The sequence below is a fragment of the Capra hircus genome, chromosome 15 (genome assembly GCF_001704415.2).
Source record: "Capra hircus breed San Clemente chromosome 15, ASM170441v1, whole genome shotgun sequence".
NCBI lineage: Eukaryota > Metazoa > Chordata > Mammalia > Artiodactyla > Bovidae > Capra > Capra hircus.
Window position 1 is genome coordinate 38810906 of NC_030822.1, and position 21479 is coordinate 38832384.

At 46.1% G+C, this 21479-nt stretch overlaps 1 protein-coding gene across 5 annotated transcripts in view; it reads right to left on the reverse strand.

The window, feature by feature from the left end:
• SCUBE2 (signal peptide, CUB domain and EGF like domain containing 2) overlaps positions 6916-21479 on the reverse strand; it is a 70153-nt gene continuing 55589 nt past the window's right edge. For all 5 annotated transcript variants that reach the window (XM_018059517.1, XM_018059519.1, XM_018059515.1 and 2 more), the window contains 7 exons: positions 20438-20608; positions 17936-18103; positions 17042-17203; positions 13952-14149; positions 12408-12560; positions 8133-8212; positions 6916-7228 (listed from right to left, as the gene is read on the reverse strand). In XM_018059517.1, the coding sequence (XP_017915006.1) occupies positions 7076-7228; positions 8133-8212; positions 12408-12560; positions 13952-14149; positions 17042-17203; positions 17936-18103; positions 20438-20608 (1085 nt within the window). In that variant the 3' untranslated portion in view covers positions 6916-7075. The remainder of the gene's footprint in view (positions 7229-8132; positions 8213-12407; positions 12561-13951; positions 14150-17041; positions 17204-17935; positions 18104-20437; positions 20609-21479) is intronic.

Genomic DNA, 21479 nt, shown 5'->3' on the forward strand with positions numbered 1-21479 from the left:
CAAGTAGTGGAAGATAATGATGATGATAATGATGATAGCCAAAATTTATTGAGTCCCTACTACCTTCTAGGCAGTTTTCCAAGAGTTTTCCATGTTTGAACTCATTTTATTCTCACAAAACCCTATCCAGTAAGGACTATCTTTATCTTTCTTTCTTTTGTTTTTAGATTTAGTGATATAGAATTCTATTATTTTCTGTTGACTAATCATGATACAACGGTATTAAAACAAATAACAGTTATATAATCACAATAGTAAAAGATGTTTATCAGTTTTCATAATCAATAGCCAGACCAAAAAAAAGAGATACTATATAAGGAAACTGAGGCACAGAGAGGTCAAGTAATTTGTGCAAGGTCACACAGCTATGAAGTGGCAGATGTAGAGGACAAATCCAGGTACTGCAGAGGACATAATGGGAGTCTTGGAGAAAATGAATATTATGAAATATAGATTTTAGAGAACTCTTGCATTTAGATAAAGAAAATGAGTGTATTCTCAGAAAAGTACATTAGGAATACTGAGAGGGGGACTATCTGGTGACTCCTGTTGCTTGAGTCCCCTCAGTGCCTCATTGGAAACCCTGAGTGATGATTTACCAAGCCTCTTCTAGTTGTACTCACATCACTCAAAACCTCAGCTTTGGTGCCTGATGTGGCTGCTAAAAATTGCCTTCCTCCAACCAAGTCACCCGGATCTAACACTGAGGTTCTGGCTGCACGTTCCTGCTTTGCCACCATTGGCATCCTCTATGTTGTCTGCAGTTCCATTGATGGGCAGGCACCATTCACTGCAGCTGCACTGGCGCTGGGTAACGATGGCCAGTTTGCGGCCACACACAGCGAGTTGCACACAGGGCTGCAGAGGGCTGAGCCCAGCAAGCCTGGCCAGGGCTCACCCCTACCTCACACTCTTCCCGCCACACTCTTCTGCTGGCTGTGACTGTGTCCGTCACACATTGCTGGCTCTGTCCTCCCTGGGATATTGGTTCCATTTCCTGCTCAGAAACTATTATATTTTTTCAACCACAAAGTGTGTATAATAAGGCAAAGCAAGCAACAAAGCTCAGATTTGAGACAGGTTTGTATTTCTGCTTTTTGCACTGCGTAAGGGAAAGATGGAAAACTCCAAAATGTGCCTCCAAATTATCCTTCAGCCCTAGGATAGAATATAGGATCAGGGGGTTCCCTGAACTGAACCACTGGTTCAGTGGTTAAGACTCAGGCTTTCACTGCCATGGAGCTGGTTTCCATCTTTGGATGGGAAACTAAGATCCCAAAGTCATGTGGTTTGGCCAAAATATATATATAAGCAAATAAGAAAAAAAACTTTAAAAAAAGAACATAGGATCAGAGGACAGTCCAAGTCAGTGGAGAGTGGTAGCTCTTGAAAGGACATGCAGTGAAAATTACACAAGATTACAATTTGTGAATAATTGTTCCCCCTCATTCTTTCAAGTCCTTCTTCCTCCTGTCTCAGGAATATGTATCCAACCATAACAATGAATGAATGAATGCAGTGTGTGTGTGTCTTTGGACATGGACATGATTCACAGCATTGTTGATAGTTTGAAAGGACCTGAAGATCAATGTGGGCTTTCCAGGTGGCTCAGTGGTAAAGAATCCACTTGCCAATGCAAGAGATACAGGTTTGATCCCTGGGTTGGGAAGGTCCCCTGGAGGAGGAGATGGCAACTCACTCCAGTATTCTTGCCTGGAACATTCCATGGACAGAGGAGCCTGCTGAGCTACTGTCCATAGTATCGCAGAGTCGGACACGACTAGGCGGCTGAGCACACACACACACACACATGCAAAGATCAATAACTTCTTACCTGGTCATTAGTCATTGGGACAGGCAGAGAGAGGGAAACGATCTAAACAGATACATTCAACATGCAATCAATCTGTTATCAAACCACAGCCCTAGCCCCCAGCATCCCATTGGTAACATTTTGTCTTGAATTTTGAGCATTTAAGCCCCCGTGTCATTTAAGCTTCAAGGCAGTGGGATGACTGAAACACAAGTGGATCCCATTTATAGCCACTAGGTGGCGCCTGTTCTAGGAATTGCAAAACGCCTCGTTCACTGCTTGGAGCTGTGGTCAGCCTGGCCTGAGACGACCTGTCAAGCTCCTGCTGGGTAGGTAGAGGAGCCCGCCAGGGCCAGTGCTGCCAGGCTTGGTTTAAGAAGCGAGCGCCCTGGGAGGGAACTGGATTCACGATTCCAATGATGAGCTCATCCTATCTAAAGTGGCAACTCCCTCCCACCACCTCCTCATTCTCTATATGTTCACTCTTAAATTTTCTCTACAACACCCTTGACTTTACTATATACATATTTTCTGTTTCCCCCAACTAGAATCTAAATTTGACAAGAGCATCTTTCCCACTACAGTATCACCAGCTTCTCAATACCTAATACTTTCTAAGCCCTCAGTAAACATATAAAAACAAATGAATGAGCAAACACATAACAAAGAATTATTAGAAACTAAGATCTGTAGGCACATTCCCCTAATAAGATACTCTGAAAATCAAGTGATGCTGAGTTATTTATGATCATTGTTTATGGCAGATGGGTTTTATTCCACTAGAGCATCCTGCCTGTGAATTAGACTGCTTTCAGTTTTTAAATCTATTTCAATCCTGCTGTGTTCTCTGGAAAGTGATCCCTGCTAGGTGGTTATGTCTTTGTAGCTGTCAATCATAGAAGCAGCCCTGTTGGGCTATCAGGGCCCTGAGGCCAATCAAGACTGCCTGAAGGGAGAAGGAAGCAGGGTACCACAAATACCCAGGACATCCCTGAGCTGGGTTCACAAGCCCCTGGAGTAGAAGATGACACAGAGACAAAGCCATACCATGGCTTCAAATTTCTTCTGGATGGGACCCTACTGGCCATGCCTAGGACCTGGGTTCAGAGTCAGTTGATGCCTTGCCTAAAAGAAGGCCCCAGGTGACAAGGTTCTCTCGACTTGGTAAGGAACTGCTTTACTCGAGCCTCACCCAATCCACATGCCTCCCAAACACTGACCAAGAGTGATGCAGCCGGGTAAGGCTCCCAGCATCCATCCTGCTGTGCGAAAGGAAGCGGAGATACTGACAGCCCCAGCCAGAGGCTTGTCTCCTAAGCTGAGGAGGAGATGGAGGCTGGGCTGGGTGTGGGAGCCCCCTGCTTCCCAGCAGGCTGCAGGAGTCTGCAGTGGAGGGCAGCAGGCAGCAGCCCTGGCTCATCTTCCTGCAAAGATCCACAAATCTTCGTGCTGTACAGCTGCTGCCTTTCCCAAGTTCCCACATGACAACTATAAAATCACCTGCGAACCTAAATCCAGTGAGTACCTACAGACGACGTACTTAACAGCTCCGAGGGTGATTCAGAGGAAGCAATTTTCCAAAGTGAAGATAATCATCTGTTTGTGTGAAGCGGCAAGCACTCTTTTATTAGCGCTGGAAACTCTAGGGGAACGTGGCTACAGCCACAAAAGCAGCACTTCAGTAAATAGCTTGAGAACAATATCCACAGCTGGAGGGAAGGGCATGTTCAGACTCTTCTCCCACTCAGTTCTGAGGAGGCAAAGCTCAGCTCTGACCTCTTCCTGTTGACTTAATCAATGGCTCCTGTAAGTTCTGTCCACACAGGGACCCTCAGAATTCAGAGCTGTCTGGTCTTATCTACACATACTTTTCCCAGGTGACCTCAATCTGTCTTATCCTTTATCCTGTGACATTAAAATTCATATTCCAGCCCTGAGCTCTCCTGGGACTTCGTAGAACCAGGTGCCTATTTGAACTCTTTATTTGGTTACCTGATAGACATCTCATACTTAGAATGGTCAAAATTGAATTCTTGATCTTATCTTCTTTTCCAGCATCGTATTGCATAATAAATCACTATGACTTAATAATAACCATTGATTTTGCTCACAAGTCTGTCATTTGGGTACGGTTCAGTGGGAACTGCTCAGCAAAGCATCAGCTGGAAAATCCATTTCTAAGGTGGCTCATTCCCCTAGCTGGCAAGTTTTGCTAGCTGTCACCTAAGAGTCAGCTAGGCTATGGGTACGGGTCCTCTTCACCAGCTGCTATGGCTTCCTCAAGGTACAGTGACTGAGGGCCCAGTGAGTTTCCCAAGGAGAGGAAGAGGAAATTGCCAGTATCTTAAGTCCCGGATCCAGGAACTGGTAAAATGTTATTTCTGCCATAGAGTATTGGTTCCTCAATCACAGATCCCAGATTCAAGGGGAGGAGTAAAAGACCCCCAGCTTTCCATGGAAGAAGCGTCAGAGAATTTGTAGACAGGTGTTTGAATTGTCATATGTCCCAAACCTGCTCCTTCTGCAGTCTTCATCTACCAGTCATTTGGGCAACTAGAAGTCACCTTCAGTTGCTGTCTTTCCATTTAACTTCCATCCAATCATCAGGAAGTTCTGGGGACTCTCTCCCAAAACATGTCCACAATCCTTCTGTTCTGTCTTCTCCACTAAGACTGTCTTAGCCCAGAGAGCCTCACCTCTCGCTGGATGGCTGCTTGCTTGGTAGCAATAATTTATTAATTGCTCTCTGCCTCTGTGCCTGCTTTCTAAAACCTATTCTTCATATAGTAACCAGAGCTCTCTTTTAAAAACATAAATCAGACCACCCCGCTTTTCTGTTTAAACCCCTTTCAAAAGCTCCACAACATATTTAGAATTAAGCCCACACCCCCCATTCTGGATTCCAAAGCCCAGTGTGCTCTGACCCTGTCTGGCTTCCTGGCCTCATCTCATACCACTTGACTTCTCACTAGTCTGTGATCCACACACACGCTTTTTCCTGCCTAGATAGCCTTTGCACCTGACTTTCTTCTCTCTGGAATGTTCCTCCCCCTGATTGGCCCAAGGCTGATTCTTTCTTGCCATTTTTTTTTTTTTTTCAGTTCAAAAATCATTTACCCAGAAGGACCCTCACGATTCCCAAACCTAAAACAGCCACACCATCATCCCTTATATTAACCTATTTTATTTTTCAACATAGCACTTACTACTAGCTGACACTTTTCTTGTTGATTTGTTCATTGTCTGTCTCCTCCCTCTAAATGGTAAGCTCTAAAACGACAAGACTTGTCTGTCTTGTCACTGTGCAACCCTAAGGCAAAGAGGTGATATTAGTTAACTAGTTATTGATTTAGCAGGTAGTATCAGTAGCCCTTGCCCACCAGCCTTCCAATGGGACCACAGAGTCTCTCAGTGGTTGATGGGTATAGACAGGAAGTTTCACGAGGGCCTCAGTGGCTTGTGCATGGTCCGGCTCCCGGAGGATGTTTCACAGAGACCAGGTTTAATGCAGCCTCCTTCCAGCCCCCAGGTACTGCCATCAGCTGCCTTCTTATGAAATCAGCAGTACGGAACCAGACAGTCCTGAGCATATAGTTACTAACATGCTTGGACAGAATGGTGCAGTTCAGCTCACCCCATCGGTCAGGTCACTAACTCATGTTATGCTACATCTGAATTTTCATATTATAGTCAGACTCAGAAATATAGGCCAAGTTCCAGCATTATAAATTACAAGGACTTGTATTAATGATACCTTTAAAAATGAAGATGTTAAGTTTTTCATGAGAGACTTAGAAAAGGGTACTTAGGACCGTTCAAATAAATTTAAAAACTTTGATTAAGGGCTTTAAAAAGTCAATATTGCTAATAGGTTAAAAAAAATCACTGAGGTAAAAAGTGAATTCAACAATGAAATAATCTTCATTTTCTTCAGAAATATTTGTTGATCATCTTTTTGGTACTTTGGTGTAGAGAACTGATTGTGTGTGGAGTTAGTTACTGAAATAAAACAATATGGTTGCCTGTAGGCAACCCTTTCATTAGGGAAACGGCAGCTTGTTTGATAGAATTTTTTTATTCACTGTAATAAGGTTTTTGCTGGTGGATTTCAGTTTTTAAAAATTCAATAGTATTGAAAAATCGGATTCCTGTGGGAGAAAATGATTATGAGGTCCCACCGTGTTGACCAAAAGTGAGATGATTCTGCAGTACTCAGAGGCTGGGGTTAGTGTAGCTGCTTCTGGCGGTGGTATGACCATTGAGGGAGTGAGCCCACCCTGAGCCGTGCAGCTCACGCTCTCAGTCGGTCTCTGAGCTTGGAGCGGGGGAAGGGAGGCAAGCGTGACCGGCTGGGCCATAGCGCCACCACCTGGACCTCGAAGCCCAGCTGGAAGGAGGACCCTTGGTGGTACTGACTCAGGGTGTGTGAATCTCCTTTTCATGATGGATGGAGTCACATCCATCAGGAGATCACATCGGATCTGAACTGTCCAGGCCCTACCTCGGTGCCCAGAAGAGCAGTGCCCTGAAGGCACAGCTGCAGGCGTAAGACAAGCACAGTGCATTTGCTACGAGATGGAAACTGGCAACATGGAAGGTCATCAACAGGTCCACATTATGTTGTCTGTGGAAGTGCTGAGTTCCTACCTTTTTATTTCTAATTCTTTCTGCTTGAAGTATTTTTTTGGTGATCACTGCTTGGAATTCAAGCTGCTGGGATCAAATTTAAGTCACACAGACTGGAGAAGGCTGTGGAGAAAACCGGGTCCTCCCAGGTCTCGGGTCGTGGGGAGGTGGATGGTGTCTGGAGGGCTCCCCTTCCCTTCCTCCCCGCTTTCCTGCTCTGCCTGGTCAGAGCCAACACCTGAGTACAAAGGGCTCCCTTAGGGAGGACTATGCTGGAAGAAGCTGAAGTTTCAGACAAGGCAGCCCCCTCGAGGAGAAGTGAGGACCGAGGACAGGCAAGTCTCACCTAAGCTGACTGAAATCCAGCTCAGCCGGCCCTTAATGTATCCAAGATGGCTGCCCACACCAATGAGAAGCAGGTAAGACTCAAACCCATTCTCTGTCCACATCTATAACGCTGGGAAAGAAAAACCAAGTTCAATTTACCAAAATATCTGTATTGTCTATAAAAATTGAACTCTAACCAGTCACTGCTACTAGAGGCAGCGTTATCCATCTATGCTGGCTGCAGAAGCAGATGGCTGTGTCCTGCCAGCCCACAGGCCGAACATTGTGTCAAGCGGCATGTGGGCAGTCTCATTTGTAAGGCCTCAAAAACCTGGACACTTTGGAACGGAGTAATCGGATGAAGGATCGTGGAAACATTTCCCGGGACTCCTGGGCTGTGTACTTGAAATAGTTCTGGGGGTGGGCCAGGACATCAAACAGAGCCTTGATCAGTTTCTTATCCTAAAAAGAACAGAATTTTTGTTACTGGGCCAAAATATTTAAATATGATGACATTTTGCCAATGGAACTATAATGTCCCACTGTGAGACAGTAAGTTGATAGGCTGAAAAACACTTTGTGAAAATTGTTTCCTCTAATTTTTATCCTTTTTTCCAGTTTTTTTCTCCCCAAGGATCTTTAAAAAGCACATATTAGTTTCATAACAGAAAACTTAATATGTAAAAAATTGTTTTCTTAAACCACATGATAACTTTGGAATTTGGGGAATATTTTTAGGGTTAGTGATGTGGCAAGTGTTTATTTATACTTATAAGTATCTGAAAGTTGGTGAACTTCGGGCTTGAAGGATGAACAAGGATCCAAGACTCTTCAACTATTTGGAGAATAAACATGAAAACATGATTTGCTGCTGGCTTGGATTTATGATAAACAAGTTTCCCACTGCTCTTCCTCATATTTCTAGATTAAAAAATACAACTTTACTTGACAACACTAAAAACAGCTTCCCTGGTGGCTCAGTGGTAAAGAATCCACCTGCCAATGCAGGAGACGCGGGTTCCATCCCTGGGTTGGGAAGCTCCCCTGGAAAAGGAAATGGCAACCCACTCCAGTATTCTTGCCTGGAAAATGCCATGGACAGAGAAGACTGGTGGGGCTACAGTCCATGGGGTCGCAAAAGATTCAAACACGACTTCGCGACTAAACAACACAATAAACACTTGACAACACTAAAAACAACTCCCTGTTGTTGTTTTTAAAGAAACTAAGTCTGGTGAAGATGTAAAACTGCCCTCAGCCCAGAGCAGGCTCTATGTCTGAAAGGCAGCAACGTGGTGGGACAGGAAACTTTCCTCTGCGGTGCTTGGCATGGGTAACTGCCATGCCCACCTAGGTACATACTCACCTTAAGTATTTCCTGATGGTTCTCAGATGCGTAGAGCCTGCCATCTCGAACTATGTCTTCAATGAGCTCCTGGTAGTCCTCTGAAGAAAGGACATATTTTTTATTGCTATGGTTTAGTTATTTCCAAGCTCACTCTTTTCTTTAATTGTTCAAATAATGCTCTGGGAAATGCCCCTTCTGCAGCTGAGACCGGCTGGGACCTGGGACCCTGTGCAGCAGTGCTGCAGTGCTTGCACCTAGACACACCACTCCTGGAACAAAATACAGAGAAACTGTATGGGACTAAAAATAACGGCACGCATATTCAATTGGGGCAAACTCTCCACCCCAAAGATACAAGGAGACCAAAAAACCCAACTGCCCCTTTTGAAGCTGCTGCTGCTGAGTCGCTTCAGTCGTGTCCGACTCTGTGCGACCCCATAGATGGCAGCCCACCAGCCTCCCCGTCCCTGGGAGTCTCCAGACAAGAACACTGGACTGGGTTGCCATTTCCTTCTCCAATGCATGAAAGTAAAAAGTGAAAGTGAAGTCACTCAGTCGTGTCCGACTCTTTGCGACCCCATGGACTGCAGCCCACCAGGCTCCTCCGCCCATGGGATTTTCCAGGCAAGAGTACTAAGCAGGGTACTGCCCATGCCCCCGGCATACGACACCACTAAAGGGGTGGGCAAAACACCGAAGCCACCCCTCCAGCCCGACCCCTGGACACATCCCCTCCCTCACCCCATATAAGGAACAAGCTTGCACCCTCTGGGGGAGCAGGGAGCAGCGAGCCAGCAATCAAGGGAAACTGTTTGTTCTCCCTCCCCTGGCCACTCCAGCAGGGCCCCAGTAAAGCCTTGCCTGAATTTCTTGTCTGTCCTCTAGGAATGATCGGGGAAGGCCAAGAACCCTGGTGGGTAACACAGCTGCCATGAGAACAATGACCCCTCTGATACTAAGAAGCCAATCAGAGACTCCCACAGACTCTCCCCCGCCTCTGTCACCCACCTGCACCTGTACACCCTCTCCTGATCCTTTTCCCTCAGATGCACCCTCAGAGCCTCCAGCCAAGGCTCCCCCCTCCACTTTGCTCACCAGCTCCCTCTTCTCTCACCAAATCAAGGGCGTTATTCCTGTCATTCTGCCCTTCCTTTCCTACACTAGGACTTCTCTCTTTCTGCTAGTCTTTCACATCAGCATAACAAACATGCTGTTGTGTCTCTAGTTTTGGGGTTTTTTTTAGAACCTTCTCTTGACCTTATTTCTCCCTCCAGCTTGCATCTTATGTCTTTGCTCCCCTTCGTAGCAAAACTCCTTGAAAGAATTGTCAGCACTCTATGTCTCCAATTCTATTCTTTTCTTTCTATCTTAAACCCATTCCAGTCAACAGTGGCCCCCACCACTCCCCCAAAACTGCTTGTTGGGGTCCCCAGTGACCTTCACATTGCTAAATCCCAAAGCTCAATTCTCAGTCATCATCCTCCCTGACGCAGCAGCGTTTCGAAGTCTAGCCTATTTCCTACAGTCATAATTCAAATCAAGCATATGCAAGACACAATCTCTTTAAAATTCCAGGCAGAAAAAAAGTGCCTCTTTGTATGCATATCATGTGCAACAAAACCAAACAAGTCATAAGAACATCACTGGAACTGTGTGGGAGGAGTTCTCAAAAAAGTTTCCCCTAGTCAAGTGATGGGAAATGGAAATTCATAGGATAATACTCATAATTACTAACTGAATACGTGTTTGTACAATGTCTCTGGTCCTCTGTTCATTTGGTCTCTTTCTTCTTATCCTTTAATTTTAGTGAATACAAAACCTATAAAATATGAATAAGGTACACTTTTTAAAAAATCTTTAATTCCTCTGTTGCTGAGTTTCTACCTCAGAGAATTAGCCCCTTCTGATGAGGAGTTTACCATTAGGAATGCCTGTCACTGCTGGAGAGCTGTCTACCACCACAAATGCTTCCAGATCACCATCTTTTTTTGAATTCTTCTTTATTTATTTGGCTCCACTGGGTCTGAGTTGCAGCATGTGGGATCTAGTTCTCTGATCAGCGATTGAATCTGGGAGCGCGTGGAGCCTTAACCACTGGACCATTAGGGAAGTCCTCAAAAGCACCATTTAAAAAAAAAAAAATCTTTCCTCTGCTTTTAAGAATGACTCTCTTCTCACTTGCTCCAGTTGTCATGGGAAAAGCACTCCAGTGTTGTAGGTAAGAACTCAGGAGCCGCAAAGCCCCTGCAACTTTGTCCTTCTGTGTCCTCGGGCGCTTACTTAAATCTCTAGGCCAGAGCAGCCTCATCTATAAATCAGTAAAGAGGTGCAGCCGCATCTACTGCCTGGGCGGCTGGGAGGAATGCACCAGGTCAAGCACACTTGGCACCGGTCCTGAGTTCGGCACGCGATAGCGCAGCTGTTGGCCCTCTTGCTTCTCCGGGCCGGTGGGCTAGTCTGTAGCAGCCTCGGCTGCCCCTTCTCAACACAACTGCTGTTCTTCTGGGTTTAGAACGACATATCAGATTTGTCTGAAATATATGTTGAGAAAAAATATTAAATAGGCTCTGGTCAGGACCTAAGAGGCTCTGCATGGCCAAAGCAGCATTTTTCAACTATTTTCTGCTGTGACGTGCCAGATCCATTCTCATGAGCCTAACCAGAGTTATACGTAATTTTCTCTGGTTCAAGCGACAACTCTTTATTTGAATTTTTTTTTAATTAAAAAAGCAAGATGTTTTTATGTGTCACAGAGTTGAGAACAGCCTGAACTAAAGTGTGTGAGCTCTGGTGACATTTGTTCTGGCTTCTCGGTGGTTTTTGGGTGCCTTCCTCATCCCAGATGGGGGCGGTTGTGGGCTGGCTGCCTGTGGGGAAAGGAGGTATTCTGTCTCCCAGCAGAGCCACATGGGAGTCATGTGTGTCCATCTAGGAGTCTGATGCTGAGATGCTTTGTCTTGGCGTCTGACATGTTTTAGGCACCAAGATGATGATTCTAGATCTTATCACATGTTAGAAATAAACTATGTGAGGTGTTCTTAGGAACTCCATAGAATACTGTCTTTCCAAAACACCAACTTTTCATACTCGTCTACCTGAAAACCTTCAGTGGCTCCCTATAAACTTAGGTCTCCCCTCCTGAGCTTGGCACTTGAGTCTCGTCATAGCCTAAGTCTGTCTCCTGCTACTCTCATCTCACTGCTGAGCCCCATGCACCCTACCAATTGGCCAAATCATCAGTCCCCAACATGCCAAGTACTCCATCATTTCACCTATGTAATTTCCTTTTCCTGAATGTTCTTCCTGCCACTTATAAGAAAACTTATAAATTCTTTTGACTCAAACCTCTTGAGAATTTGCTTTATTCTCTCCAAAAACCCATGCAAAGTGAACTGCAGCCCCTTCTCTGTCCTCACACAAAACCTTGTACATGCCTTGTTGTAGCATCTATAATACCATATACATTTTATGACAGTCACTAACCACAGTGTCTCCAGCTCTTCACTCAATACCTGGCATAGTAGATGTTCATTAAATATTTGCTGCATGGATGAATAAATAAGTTCATGATGAATAGATGACTCTTCCCCCACTAGGTTATGAGTCCCTCCAGGACAGGATCTAGTTCATTTTGTGTTCCTAGTAAATGTTTGTCACCCAAATCTCAGAATTAGACAGGGCCCCAGGGCTCACATCAGCCACCCCTTCGTTTAACAAGAAGAAAGTAAAACCAGAGGTCATCTAACTTGCCCAAAGTTAAACAGAAAGTTAGTGGCAGAGACAAGACCAGAACTCAGGTCTTTTTCTCCATCCTTAGGATTCCATATAAGAAAAGCCACAATCATAATAAGTTAATATTTGCTGAGCATTTACTATGTGCCAGGCACCAAACCAAGTTCTTTATGGATTATCCCACTGAACTCTCACATTAAGTCTAATGATTATCTATCTTCATTTACATATTAAGAAAATGAAGCCTAGAGTTGGTAACATCACAAAGTCACAAGAGATGATACCCAACCTGCCTAACTCCAATGCCCACATTCCACCCCCTCAAGCTATGCTCACTTTTATTTACTTTCTCAAACATCTTTTCATGCCTGTTGTTAGTGTCTCCAAATACCTGCTTAGAAGGTATCTGGCACTTGTGAGTCAGCAATGTCCTTTCTCTAACCTGCCTGCATTGCTGAGCATGTGTGCTTGTCAGCACTCCACCAGCTGGCCCAGAGTAGGTTCTCTTCAAACCAGAGCTGCTCCTTACACATGTTGCAGCCTGAGCTTCACAGTGCTCACCATCATATGTCACGTATGGGACCTGGAACCCTCTGGCGCTGTTCCCCTCATTGGACTTAAACTGAATCCACAGCCTCTTGGATCTGGAGGTGAAGGCGATGGGGCGTTCATAGGTCTGGCAGGTTTCATACGTTGTCACAGAATTGGATGAAGCTGCCAAGGGAAGTTGGAGGGGATGGGGTTCAAGTCACCACTGAGCCTGCAGACAATGGACACTCATCTTTCCAGATACTCACACCACAGAACAAGTCACGCGCAAGATTCTTCAGGACCAAAGGAAACTGGAGATCTAGCCCTGGATATCTAGCAGATGCAGCTGGTGGTGGTGGGCCCTACGGACAGCTCACTGCAAGGCCCTTGGCTGGCAAACAGCAGCAGCTCAGGCTGCAGCAGTCATGCAAGAGCTGAGTTAGGGCCCTCACATTCTAGAGCCAACCTGCTGGAACCTAGTGATAATCACCACCATTGGCTGCATGCTTCCTGGGACCAGGCAGTGTGCTCTGCACTTTATTGGCTTTATCTCACTTAACCCTGCCCTCCCCCAAACAAGAGGAAGTTGGTGCAGTGGTTCCCTCACTTATAGAGAGATTAAGCATATGGATCACACAGGGGCACACAGCCAATATGTGGAAAAATCAGGATTCAGACTCACACCTGACTTCAGGCATTGTAACCACTAATAAGAATGGCAAACACTCTGTGGTGGCCTGGTGTATCATTACTATATTCAGTGCTTTGCAAATATAAACTGATCTATTCCTTGCGACAACCCTATGAGGTAGCAACTATTATTATCCTCATTTTAACAGATGAGCACACTGAGGCAGAAAGTTCCAGAATGTATCCCAAGATCATAGAACTAATAAGAGGTGGAGTTGGGATTCTGACCCAGGAAGTCTGGCTGCAGAGCCCCCTCACTATGCTGCCTCTAAGCTGTGCTGATGGCAGTATCCTTTTATGGACACTGGGTCACGTGTCAGGATGGGAGGTGGGTCCCTCCTGGCTGGACCAGGCCCTTGGTCTTGGTCAGTGCCCAAGCCATGAGTTGTTTCCCAGGGTGAGGCCTGTGTCTGGAGTCCTGAAATCAGCCCTCCCTGAGGTTCACTGACACTGTATCCTTGCCGAAGAGGCTTCCCAGTGAGCACAGAGGAGAGACCGACCTGCAGGACTGCTTCCTCTAGGGTTCAACAGGAGGTCTCAGCCTGTGGTTTTGTCTAAATTTTGTTTTCTTGGCAAACCCTGTAAACTCACGTCTCATCTCTGTTCTAATACAGGGGGGCGTTCTAGGCCTGCGTCTCCCATTTAAAGTCAGGCATAACCGACGAGAACATATTGTACAACACAGGGAACTATACTTAATATTATGTAATAACCTATAAGGGAAAAGAATCTGAATCGCTGTTTTGTACACCTGAGATTCACATGATCTTGTAAATCAACTCTACATCAATAAAAAAATTTTTTAAATAATAAAGCCAGGTGGTGTGCCATCAGGCTTCCCTGCTGGCCTCAGAAAGAGAGGGGAGCAGAGGCGTGAGACGCACCGGTTTTCCTCATCACGAGGTAGTCACCACAGTCGTCCTCTATGGGCAGGAAGATCTCAGGGACCACAATCAAGATGCGGCGCTTAGGGGGTGGATTGATGGTCCAGGTACATTCTGTGTTGGCTGGGTAGTTGCCTGGGTAGTTTGGGGATTCGATGTATCCGGTGAAATCGCCCAGCTCCCCTCCACATCTTCTGTCTGGAAGAGGAAATGCCATGAGTCACGAAAGTACAACAGAGCTATGATCATGTCCCGGCCAGCACCCGCTTGGCTAGGGAGAAGCCCTGCATCTCTGTTGCCATGGAGGAAGAGGGCCTGAACACCACTGTGGGGATAAGTCTGTACCAGTCCCCACCCACCCAACCCCCAGCCCCCGCTAGGAGCCCACGTACATTAGCTTTCCACACAGAGCCCACCCCTCTGAGTTCCCAGAGCATCATTTTCTCATCAACTTGAAGGTCAGGGGCAGGTGTTTGTGAAACAAAAGAATAACTTTATTTTTTACGGTTTTGTTTACAAAGTCCAAGCGCTGGGAGAACAGGTGGTACAAAACTGGCAGGTCTGTCAAAATAGGGAGAAGAGAGCTGACTGTTCAGCAGAGGGTATCCTACCCTTTCCTAGACATCTCTGATGAAGACTTGGCAGCCATACTCGCACTTTTCTCTCTGGTCAAGACCAGGTTTTATTTTCAAGTGGGGAAGAGAATTCCATTCAGCTATCAGTCAGTATGGGGCATGATACACATTCGCCTCTGGCACCAAAGACAAGGAGAGTACACACTTGTGGGTACACACACACACCCCAGCTTAGCCATGTCGTCACTAACTATCTCTCCACTCATCCAACAGATATTCTTGCCCTTAAGGAGCGTATTGTTTAAAACTATCAGGTGAATGTATTCAAGAGGATGTTGAAGGGACTACCTTTGGCCTCTCTAGTTGTAACTTGGATTTATTATTCCTGGCAGAAAAAAATAAATAAATAGGCTTTTGTTCCTGGAAGAGAAAAAGGGGAGGGGAGTGCTCTGGATGCCTCTGAGCCTGACTGGCCACCCGAGAAACTAAGAAACAAATGAGGGCCAGGGATGGGGGACAAGGAGACAGATTCATCTCGGTAGGGAGAAAAAACCTTATCTCCTCACACTGTGAACTGACCAAGTCTAATCTACCAACAGACTAGGATATTATGAGCAGCAGTAAGCTTCCTGTTAAGGCCTATGTTCAAAAAGAGACTGCTGCTGCTGCTGCTAAGTCGCTTCAGTCGTGTCTGACTCTGTGCGACCGCATAGATGGCAGCCCACCAGGCTCCCCTGTCCCTGGGATTCTCCAGGTAAGAACACTGGAGTGGGTTGCCATTTCCTTCTCCAATGCATGAAAGTGAAAAGTGAAAGTGAAGTCGCTCAGTTGTGTCTGACTCTTAGCGACCCCATGCACTGCAGCCCACCATGCTCCTCCATCCATGGGATTCTCCAGGCAAGAGTTCTGGAGTGGGTTGCCACTGCCTTCTCCCAAAAAGAGACTAGACAGCTACTTATGAGGATGTTATTAAAAGGACTTCATTGGGATAGAGAGAAAACTAGATACTCTTCCAGTCATAAATTCCAATGATTCACCCCTGCAATCCCCTACTCTTGCAGTTTGGAGAGGCCTTCTGCTACCCTCCATGACAGTCTTAATGACACTGAATCAGCTTAGATTGTCTTTTGGCCTTTACTAGAGAATTTCACATGATGGTTATAAACAACAATCAAACAAACCACACAAGTTGTTGAATGACTTACCTCTCCATTCCTACAGAATACAAACCAAACTCTCTAGCCTGGCAGTTTCAAGACCACAGTGAAAACATGCTGCCTGCCATAGCAGTAGCAGTAAACAAAGGATGTTGCGGCCCTCAAGCCATGAGACACTGCAGGCACCCCAAAGGGTGCACCCTGAGGAGACTCAGGATGAGAAAGCAGAGGGCACTGGCCCCAGATAGCTGAGTGCATGTCAAAAGAATGATATCCGTGAGCCCAGACGCTTGCACCTTCCCATACACAGAAAAGTGTTAAATTCCTTGAGATGTCTGGTTTTCTTTGATTAACAGTAGTCTTTTAATGCTCCAACTACCTGGTCTCTCTTTACTGCTGTGTATCCTGGCTCCTCCCTTGCCTCTTTGGAGCAGTTCCTTACAGCTTATCAGAGAGGCTGCATTCCAGGCTTAAGTTCTCAGCTTTGTGCACCGAATAAAACATAACTCTCAACTTTCAGGTTGTGGTTTTTCTTCCTTTTCTGGTCAATAAGGCCTCCCTTCCTGGTCTGCTCAGCCTCCCTGCAGCACATTCCACGATCAGGTCCAGGGGTTTCCTCCCATAAAGCCTTTTACTCTCCTAAGTCTGTGCTTCCTCCCAGCTGCTCTCCTGGGCCTGAGGCTCATTCTTCTTCTCTCCGCCAACCTCCCCCATCAAAACCTTCTCCTACCTTCCTGAAGCCTTTCCTCATCTCTCCAGACAGAGGGGGGCTCCCCTGGTGGCTCAGTCAGTAAAGAATCCGGCTACAACACAGGAGACCTGAATTCAATCCCTGGGTTGGGAAGATCCCCTGCAGGAGAATATGGCAATCCACTCCAGTGTTCTTACCTAGAGAATCCCCATGGACAGAGGAGCCTGGTGGGCTACATACAGCCTATGGGGTTGCAAAGAATCGGACATGTCTGAGCAACTAAGCACAGCACACCACCAGACAGAGGGCATGGCTGCTGCCTCCGAAATCCCACAGCTGGTGCTGCTGTAGAACCAAGGACTCATTCTTCCTGCAGTGCCTGACACAGTACAGATCCTCAAACAGTGCTTGCTGAACAGGGCTGACCTGACATTTTGCTCTTAGCAGGAAATTACAGCCAGTATAGCTTGCCTGTCTGGAGAAGTAGACTGGATGGATACAGGTGAGCACCTGAGCGTCCAGAGCTGATCAGCAGAGCCCTGAGCAGGGCTAAGAGTGGCTCCATGGTCCCGAATGAACCAAGGACCCCTGCCATCCCCCACCCCCAGGTAGGCCCAGGCACTTGCCCTCTTAAGCATACTGTGAAAAGCCTTAGAAGGAAACCTACTTTTACACTGGGTTATGTTTGTGGAGCCATCAAAGTCAGTCGTGGTATTTCCTGGGCAGGAAACACAATGATTTTTTCCAAATTCTGGCTGGTATGTTCCTGCTGGGCAACGAATGCATCGGTGAGTAGTGGTGTTGTAGAAATGTCCAGGTGAACACTGAACTGCAGGATTTGGGGAGGGTGGAGAGAACAACAACAAAAAGACTATTTTTATCAAATGCAACACAAGAAATTTCACAGTTCATGAAAGAAATGTTCATTCCCAAGTGAGGTACTGCTTTCCTACTAATCTGGGGCTAATCAACACTTAATTCCCTAAATAGCCAGCTTGGGTGGGACCTGTGACTCATGACACTGAGAAAATTACAAAGGGAATGAGGTATGGGTGTATCTTCTGAGTTTAGAGTCTGTGCCATCAGACATGAAAGCTCACAGCTCTGTCTGTCTTCATGCACAGCAGCTTGTGAGCATGGAGGGACACAGAGCTGTCCCCAGGCTCCAGGCTGAACTCTGGCAGGAGGTGGGTAAGGCTCCAGAGAAGGGGCAGGGTCTGTTCTGGAGCAGGGAGCTCTAGGTAAGGGAGAAGCACTAGAGGAAGCCTGGAAGGAAGGAGCAGAGGGAGGCTGGGGACTAAACCTGCGTGCTCCTCCCCGGTCTCCCTGCAGTCAGCCCCATCCAAAGGGGCCAAGGTGGGAGGGTGAGGAGGCCCTTGTCTAGGCAGTTCCTGCGCTCCCTGCCCATCCTGCAGGAATGAATCGCCCTGGGGACCTAAGCTCCCTGCTGCTGAGTTCCACATGGGGCGCCTCGGGCTGAGCTTGCTCGGAGCTGTACTAGACCCCTTGGTTCTCAAAAGGAAAATTCCACTGGGGAAAAGGCAAGCTGCCAAGTCCTCACCTCTGGTTTCACAGTCCTGAAAGGAAGTGGCTCCAGGGTGTTTGGTGGGGAGGCCCCCTCCACAGGGAAAGCAGGAAGTGCGGCCGGCTTCAGGTTGGAATGTGCCCCGGGCACAGGGCTGGCAGGGTGTGAAGCCATCCACAGAGTATTCACCAGGTTGGCACAGACCTGGGGGAGGAAGGACCCTAGGTGAGCAAGGCCCCTGGGGAGAGCCTGCCACACCTCTCTTCCAGTGAGATCAGAGAGATGTGGTCAGGCCTGTCCACCTGTGCTGACCTCAGCTCCCACCTCAGCAAGCAGAAGCCTTGTCCTGCCCTTCGGCTGACCCCGATGAAGTGGCATGTGGGTGCCTGATGTTTACCCACAGGGCGAAGATGGAGACAAGTGTTTGACCCTTCTGAAATATGGAGCAGGCCTGAGTATGCTGCAGGCTGAGGACTACATGGGCCCAGGCAGCCACTGAAGTACCAGAGGCCCCAGAGAGAGGGTTCGCTGCCTGCAGTCACCCAGCTGATTACATCCTGGGATGAAAAGACTCTTGGTTATGGAAGGGTCTACCAGTTTTTACCAATTTTATTTACTAAGTTACATCTCCTTACATTGAGGGGTGTCCTGGCCTCCCTCATTTAGTCTACTAAGCGCAGCCAGTCCCATCCACAGTAACAGAGGGACCCAGAGGCATTTATTCAAACACCTGTGTGTGTATGTGTGTGTGTGTGTGTGTGTGTGTGTGTGTGTGTGCATGCTCAGTCGCTCAGTCATGTCTGACTCTTTGCAGCCCCGTGGACTGTAGCCTGCCAGGCTCCTCTGTCCATGGAGATTCTCTAGGTAAGAATACTGGAGTGGGTTGCCATTTCCTTCTCCAGGGGACTTCTCAAAGAAGGGACTGAACCCAGGTCTTCTGCATCTCCTGAACTGGCAGGTGGATTCTTTACCACTGCGCCACCTGGGAAGCCTTAAACACCTTATTTATTTACTTTAGTTTATGACAAGTATTACAGCCATAAACAAAAGGATTTCTGAAAGCACATATTTACTTAGGAATTAGCTTGTCATTAGCAAGATGCTATAAAAAGAAACCTGTTGTCTTATATTCCTAATCCTCTCTCCTCTATTAATTTTCACAGTTTTCTTTCTAACCATAAGTTATAGATATAACAGTATTTAACAAATACACCTGAGGGAGGAGTCTGGAGTCTGTCAGACCTGGGTTCAGATTCTAAATCCTCTACTCTTTGGCTATGTGACCTTGAATGAGTCACTTTAACCTCAAAAAGTTTTTGTAGTGATACAGCAACCACATGAGTAATTCACTGAACTATCCATGAATGCCTGCATTATGCCTTACGCAGGTAAGTATTCAATAAATTATTACTAGTGTTCTTATTTACTATAAATATGTATATTATTGAGATCACATACAAGTGTGAACAGATGCCCCCAAAGTACCTCCTTATCAATGTTACCATTGGTTCTAGGATTTCATAACAGGCCAAAGTTTATGCTAGAAGTCACACAGTCAGTCTGAGGATCTGATTTTTAAATCAGAAAAGGTCCTGTAGTTGAGTTTGGAGTCATTAAGGTGGGAACTAAAGTTGGCCCCAGAGGTCACTAGAAAGAGAGGCAGGGCCACCAGGGCCCCGGTGCACTCAGCCCTGGACATCACCTAAAAATTTCCAGATCAAATCACACCATCCATTTGAGCCCACAGAGTGTCAGGACAGCTGGCCCTTCTACTGTTTAATAAAGACATTTACAGTAAAATAGGAAAAAAGCCCATAGAACCCGAGTAAGTGTGGCTCCAGAGTTAATATTTTATAGATGATTAAAAACTCTTCACGGAGTTTTAACAAAATAGCCAGATGGACACTTTTTAAAAAAATCACTGGGGCAAGGAGAAAGTGGGACAAATTGAGAGTGTAGCATTGAAACATAAACATGACCATATGTAAAATAGCTAGTGGGAAGTTGCTATATAACTCAGGGAGCTCATCTTGGTGCCCTGTGATGACTTAGAGGGGTAGGATGGGGTGGGAGGTAGGAGGGAAGTTCAAGGGGGAGGAGATATATGTATATTTACAGCTGATTCACGTTGTTATATGGCAGAAACCAACACAACACTGTAATTATCCTCCAATTTAAAGAAAAAAATCAGTAAGCTATGACTTTGAGATGAAATCTTGAAATAATCAGAGCTACTTTCTCCATTTTTTGACACTTTCAGATAGTCCCTCCACACTGGTTGCTCACTCAGGTCTCAGAGGGCATTTATTTACAGTGATGAAACATGCAGTCGCAACAAATACACATTTTCTCTGCCAATGTGTTAGGTCAGGTCTTCATTTATTTATTCAGCAAATAAGATGAGCCCAGTAAAGTTTCTGCCAGTAGGAATTCCATGGTGCAGTACACATTTTCTGCATTAAGATGTTATTTATGCCTTCTGTCTCAACAATGATTTCAGAGACTGGAGGAGTAAGAAGGGACAGACAGAATTCTTACCTCCACATTCAGACACATTCCAAGCTTCTGGAGTCTTCAGGGTCCCAGGACTTCCTGGTCTTGGACATGGTTTGCATGTAATTTGCCCTTCCTCATTTTGGAAGGTTCCATTTGGACATAAAATACAGCGTTCCTGTGCTCCGTCATAATATGTCCCAGCCCTGCAACTGACTAGCCAAAGGGGGAAATGATCTGATCAGTGAGAGGACAGAGCCCAAGGAAGGATGATATGAGTGCTGGGGATGAACGTCAACTGCTGGCATTGACCCCACACTTTCCTATACAATCCCCCTGAATACAGAACATGTGCCATCTCTGGGTTCCTTGTGCACACTCATCTGCCATGATCCCTGTCACCCTCTGTTAGGGGCGTTTACAGGTCCTCTTTCCCTAGACCTGGAGCTCCTTGAGGGCAGGGATCACAGTGGTCCTCAATAGCTTCGAACACAAGCACATGATGACATCCCCTACTTCACGGGATTATCAGGAGTATAAAGGTAAAAATCATTCACTGAACATAGGATTGGTATTGGAATAATAGACAGCAAGGTGCTATTAATTCAGGCTGGTGGCATTCTGGAAGCCCTCCTAGAAGAGGCCACATCTTCAGGAGGGCTTGAAGGATGAGTAGGAGCTCCCCAGATAGGCAAAGGGGCAGGTTGTAAAGATTCATGTCTGACATATGGGAGGAAAGGGGAGGAAGAAAGTTTGGGGGAAAAAAATAGATAAAAAAAGATTAAAAATAGATTTTAAAAAATAGGAAAAAAAAGTCCCTGAGTGTCAGGCCTTTGGATTTTATCCTGAAGGATTGGATTTTATCCTGAAAGAGCCACTGAAAGGCAAGGAATATAACCAGAAGCTGGGTTTGAAATGCTCACTCTCTTGGCTATGGGTACTTTATTTTCTTGGGCTCCAAAATCACCACAGATGGTGACTGCAGCCATGAAATTAAAAGATGCCTGCTTCTTGGAAGAAAAGCTATGACCAACCTAGACAGCATATTAAAAAGCAGAGACATTACTTTACCAACAAAGGTCCCTTT